At 44.2% G+C, this 6,197-nt stretch overlaps 1 protein-coding gene across 1 annotated transcript in view; it reads left to right on the top strand.

The window, feature by feature from the left end:
* The first annotated feature begins 1,061 nt into the window (after positions 1 to 1,061).
* Positions 1,062 to 6,197, top strand: part of tmem116 (transmembrane protein 116) — a 10,818-nt gene continuing 5,682 nt past the window's right edge. Inside the window, exons 1-5 of the mRNA XM_030778982.1 lie at positions 1,062 to 1,144; positions 1,384 to 1,430; positions 1,542 to 1,605; positions 1,878 to 2,006; positions 5,938 to 6,042. Of these exons, the coding sequence (XP_030634842.1) occupies positions 1,079 to 1,144; positions 1,384 to 1,430; positions 1,542 to 1,605; positions 1,878 to 2,006; positions 5,938 to 6,042 (411 nt within the window). The 5' untranslated portion in view covers positions 1,062 to 1,078. The remainder of the gene's footprint in view (positions 1,145 to 1,383; positions 1,431 to 1,541; positions 1,606 to 1,877; positions 2,007 to 5,937; positions 6,043 to 6,197) is intronic.

Raw genomic sequence — 6,197 nt, 5'->3', positions numbered from 1 at the left:
AAAGCGTCTGCTTAATGCCACATTGCAAATTGTCTTTCATAAAGATAATGAGGTGCATCACAGTCATGTTTCAGGGTTTTTTTTATGGCTGATCAGAGATCAGAGAGGGATCCAGGAAAGCATTTTCTCGCCCTCTGATCTGGGAGGACAGTGACTTGCTGTGTTTGTGCATGGGTGTGTAAGTGAGTGTATCAAAGCTTGTGTGTTTCACTGATAAAGACAGACACTCCCTGGAAATCTGCCACCATCACCAGACTGGCAGATAGCGGTCGCTAGAAGTGTCTGTATTATATCTCACTCACTCTCTCTCTCACACACACGCACACACACACACATACAGGACCACACACACAGACATGTAGCCTACATGTTTATACACACACCCAGGGAAGGGCACAACTCTCACGTGCACACCTGTGTGAATATATAGGTCAGTCATTTACAGGAACTGCCTCTACAGCCTCTACTCACCAGTGTGATACCTCTGCCCAACACACGCGCGCGCGCGCTAGATCTAAATATTAACTGCTTTATGCCGTATGTATGAGTGGCGTAAAGTCGCGCGTAAAGACTCCGTGGGCATTCGGATCACATTCAGAGCTCAGCTCTCAGTCAGCACCCACCTGAGAAAAAATTGATAACATCGTTAAACATCTGTCAGTATATCAGGTCTGTAGAAATAAATAATCAAGGCTCTAATTCTGAATCTGAACTGGAAAACCCAGCAGCGACTCCTTTTAAATCTGTGCTTTTGCATAGTATTCCCACGTCCCTCAACACAAAATCACAGTTACTGTACTTTAATTCCAGGCGCGAGAATTCCCCCAGCCATTTTTTTCTTTCCGGATGAAAGAGGGTGGAGCGACCTGACAGTATTTATATAGCGCGTGTATCTGTTAGTCCCCAAACTTCTTGGAATGCAAACGCGATTATAGTAAGGTGGCTAGTTAGAGCGCACGTTGAATGCGAAAAGTATACTTCAATCGTTATTTTCACTCTTTTCAAAAGTTTAAAGGTTATAATTATAACGTAGATTCCTGTGTTTTTGCGCTTTAGCCATATTTACCTATTGTTCACAATGGACGCTTTATTTTCAAACAACAGCCAAAGAAACACTAGTGCTCACACTGAGGATCTCAGCTCGGTGAGTACCTCCTCACATCGTCTCACGCCTAATGCCGTAGGCGGGTTTTTTTTTCGTGCAGAAAATATTGTCTTTTTACTGCGAATGTTTCATTGTCTATTCGGAGAAAAGGCGGAGGAGTATGACTGCAGATTTGGTCTCAGTAGTATGTAGAAGTAACAAAACATTTCAGTGAAAGAATCGGAATTGAAGCATTTGAACTGTGAAATTTGTCTGAAGCGCGGTTTCTCTGTGTGCAGGTGTACGAAGCCGTAGGGTACATCCAGGTGGTGATGGCCGTACTGAGGTAAACGATGCCTGCACGCGCCACGAGCAAACTTTTCTATGTTCAGTGACTTCCTCATAGACTTCCCGGCAGCCTAGACTGCATGAATAATTTTTTTTTCTTTCATTTCAGTATTTTGGGCTCCGGGTCCATCATCGTTTTTGCCGTTTTTCAAAGAGTTGTACGGTCATCTGAGGTAAGAAAAAATATTTTCTTACATATTTTAATATTTTGTCCCAAATGCTGTTTGTCTTACAACTTAGTAATGGAAGGGTTGGGTTTGATCTGTATTCCATCTAGTGCATCCTCATTCAAACAGACGTATTTGGTTTTAGCCACAGTTCTGAGCTCATAGACTCTCAAAATAATCTGAAAATCAAAGAATGAAAGACTAAGCTGTCCTGTGGTCTGTCCTTTCACTTTCACATGTCCTCATGTTATCTCTCTCTCTCAATCTCTCTCGCCCAGGTGTGGCCTCTCTTCTTGTTGAGCGTCACAGATTTGCTGCTGGCTGTGTGTTGGCTGACTGGATCAGTTCTGTTCTTAAAGAGCTGTAGCACCCACGGTGTCTGTTATAACCTACACAATGTAGAACAGGTGAGATTTAAGACTTGTGTCAGCCACACATAACACAGAGTCAGAGACACTCAAACACACATACACACTCAGCATTAGGGAGATATAGAGAATTTGTAGGATATTCATTAGTCTCTGTGTTCACTTTGTACCGTTGTAATATTTTCATAAATATGACTGACTGATTGATCTCCCCCCTTCATGCTTGATTGGTCTTGTCATGTTTTTGTTAGTGAATCAATGAACCAGTCATTGTTTTTCATTCTTCCCCAGTTGCACGCTGTCCTGTGTGTTCAGTGTGAGTGTGTTAAGTTGGGTAGCACACAGCCCTTGTCTGTGTCAGTGTGGTTGTATTTGATAGCATCGGATAGTGTGATCTAGGTCAGAGGCTGTGATTGGCAGGCGTTGTTTTTCATTCCTCGTGGCCTGAGTTCTAGTTCCAGTGTGTGCCCTTGCATGTTGGCACTGGGGATCTCCACAGCTGTCTCTGGTTTGTGAGAAGGGTTTCGTGCAGAAGCAGTGATTCAGACGAGCATGTGGGAGAGCGCTCATGGTTTCGTAAACGCTCAGAGCTGCTCTGTTTTCTGCTGCTGCTTTTCCAGAGCTTTCTTCCCGTGGCTCAGCGCAGGAAAACTGGGCGGTCCACTGGAGCGATGTTTGGCTGGAATCTGCGTTCTGCAGGGATAGGTGTTTCCATTCCTGCTCAGTTTTATGATTGCATGGCTGAAAATGATCAGCATAAAGGCAAATGCCTGCTCTGAGCTTATCTCAGTTTGTAAACCACCAACCTGAATCTCAAATCAATACTGTGGGTGTTAGAAGAGTGCTAGAACTGATATCAGACCTGTGATTTTGCATAGCTAGTGCTAACAGCCCAGCAATCTTTTAGTCCATCTTTATTTACCAAATTCTCTCCAGTAACGATCCAAACCAAAAGAGCAGTAACTCTCCAAAAATCATTTTTACGAGTCAGAATCTGGGTCATCTTTTCAGCAAGTGGAGCAGTAAATCTGGTCCATTTTACGTTCCAAAGGAAAACAAAGTTCTGACCCCATTCTGGGCAGAACACATGCACGTGGATGGGCAGAGCAGACACCAGGGATTCAGAACATTCAGGCATTTGGGTCCCGTGTCCACACTCGCCTGGAATTCCCTCTGTGGTCTGGCCCAGGGAGGCGGAGCCTCTCTGTAACGCTGGCCCAGGGAGGTGGAGTCAAAAGCTGATCTCAGAACAGCCTGTATGTAGTGACCCTGTCACTTTTAGGCCTTCTCTCCAGCAGTTCTCCACAGTTTTGAGTCCAGTGAAGTTGCTTTAGATGACAGGTCCAGTCTGAAGATTGGATTCAGCTGAACAGTGATCCAGTCACCATAGACATATACTAGACACAGACATATACTAAACACACACGCATATACTAGACACAGACATATACTAGACGCACAGATATACTAAACACACACATATACTAAACACACACGCATATACTAGACACAGACATATACTAGACGCACAGATATACTAAACACACACATATACTAAACACACACGCATATACTAGACACAGACATATACTAGACACACACACGTATACTGGACACACACGCATATACTAGACACAGACATATGCTAAACACACACGCATATACTAGACACACACACATATACTAGACACAGACATATACTAGACACACACGCATATACTAGAGACACACACATACACTAGACACACACACACATACACTAGACACACACATACACTAGACACACACATACACTAGACACACACACACATACACTAGACACACACACACATACACTAGACACACACACACATACACTAGACACACACACACATACACTAGACACACAGACACATACTGCTCCGCAGTACAGGACTGATTTCCTCTGCTGTTGAATACAGACTGATGCCAGAATGCTTCACACAGTCAGAGCATTACTAGACACAGAATGCTACTGGATAAATCAGCTTTGTCCTCTCACATTTCTGCACTGGTTGTTTGCCCAGGCGGTAACTGGTTCAGCCTCTTTTCAGCAGTAAACAGTTGTCTGAGCAAGGGACATGGTTTTACTCTCTGTGTTATATAACGTGCTGTTTGTGAGGGTGCTGAACCCTCACCCTGTGAATGCGTGTGCATGCAGTAACGTGTTATGGAGCAGACGTGTTCAGGCACATGACTAACACATGATCTCAGGTACAACTGCCTCAGGTGAACAAGAGTGCTGCAGCAGCTCACTGTGCATTCCACTCACATCCCATTTAAACCAGTATCACATCTATCACTCACATCCCATTTAAACCAGTATCACATCTATCACTCACATCCCATTTAAACCAGTATCACATCTATCACTCACATCCCATTTAAACCAGTATCACATCTATCACTCACATGCCATTTAAACCAGTATCACATCTATCACTCACATCCCATTTAAACCAGTATCACATCTATCACTCACATCCCATTTAAACCAGTATCACATCTATCACTCACATCCCATTTAAACCAGTATCACATCTATCACTCACATCCCATTTAAACCAGTATCACATCTATCACTCACATCCCATTTAAACCAGTATCACATCTATCACTCACATCCCATTTAAACCAGTATCACATCTATCACTCACATCCCATTTAAACCAGTATCACATCTATCACTCACATCCCATTTAAAACCAGTATCACATCTATCACTCACATCCCATTTAAAACCAGTATCACATCTATCACTCACATCCCATTTAAAACCAGTATCACATCTATCACTCACATCCCATTTAAACCAGTATCACATCTATCACTCACATCCCATTTAAAACCAGTATCACATCTATCACTCACATCCCATTTAAAACCAGTATCTGGTTTATTATTCACGTCACATTTAAAACCAGTATCTGGTTTATTATTCACGTCATGTTTAAAACCAGTATCCCATTAATCACTAATAACATGCTTATAGCAGATATCACATTTGTCACTAACGTTTCTAACACATTTGTAACCAGTGTCACCTGTATCACTAATATGACACTTAAATAAGTGACAACTTAAATAAGTGCATTTTTTGCTCATATTTAGACTTGGCATTTGTGTGTGTGTGTGCGTGTGTGTGTGTGCGTGCGTGCGTGCGTGTGTGCGTGCGTGCGTGCGTGCGTGTGTGTACGTGTGTGTGCGTGTGTGCGTGTGTGCGTGCGTGTGTGCGTGTGTGTGTGCGTGTGTGCGTGTGTGTGTGTGTGCGTGTGTGCGTGTGTGTGTGCGTGCATGTGTGTGTGCGTGCGTGTGTGTGAGTGTGTGTGTGTGTGCGTGTGTGTGTGTCTGTGTGTGTGCGTGCGTGTGTGTGTGTGTGTGTGTCTGTGTGTGTGCGTGTCTGTGTGTGTGTGTGTCTGTGTGTGTGCGTGTGTGTGTGTTGGGGGTGGGGGCCGTGGGTGGCGGCGTTCCCCTGACTGTCAGACGGAGAGTTGAGCTTTGAGTCGTCTGTGTGTCAGTGTTGTGTAACAGTGACGGTTAAAAAAGTACCTGAGCGTGGTGGCTGTTTTTTTGCTGTGTCATGGAGTTTGTCTGTTGTAGAAAGACCAGTCACAGGAGAGAAATGCAGAAATTCCCTTGGAATGCTGTTCAGCAGTTTGTTCAGTGGCATTTACAGGAGCGTGTGTGTGGACGGTCAGAGCCAATGGCATGGCAGTGTAGCCACTTTTTCTACATTAGACCACTCAGCCTCCAGCTGACCTGTGGGGACATGGGAATGGTTTATAATCACAGAGGCTATGACATCTGCTGCATTTGTCATAGACCCGGTGTGAAACTGTCAGTGTACACCACATCACATGACCTGCCATCTGTCAGACTAACGACATCGCACCACGCGCTTTCAGAGTTTCACCGGGGTGACTGTGGGACTTGCTCTTCTTCTCTCTCACAGACTTTATACATGGCCTCCTTTTTCTTCACACTGCACTACGTGTGGGCACTCTACACTGGCCTGTGGAAGAGGTTTAACAGACATGTGAATGGCTTCCCAGCTCAGGTAAAAGGCTCTTTTTCTCTCTCCAGTGTAACCATACTGTTTGTGTGGCTCAGTGTCTGTGTCTGGTTACATTGTGTTGACTGAGTTTGTGTTTCTGGTTACTCTGTGTTAACTGAGTTTGTGTGTCTGGTTACACTGTGTTGACTGTGCTTGTG

This window comes from Chanos chanos, chromosome 1 (assembly GCF_902362185.1).
Source record: "Chanos chanos chromosome 1, fChaCha1.1, whole genome shotgun sequence".
In the NCBI taxonomy this organism is placed as follows: domain Eukaryota; kingdom Metazoa; phylum Chordata; class Actinopteri; order Gonorynchiformes; family Chanidae; genus Chanos; species Chanos chanos.
Note: the sequence above shows the minus strand (reverse complement) of the source record. Positions and strands in the feature narration are given on the sequence as shown.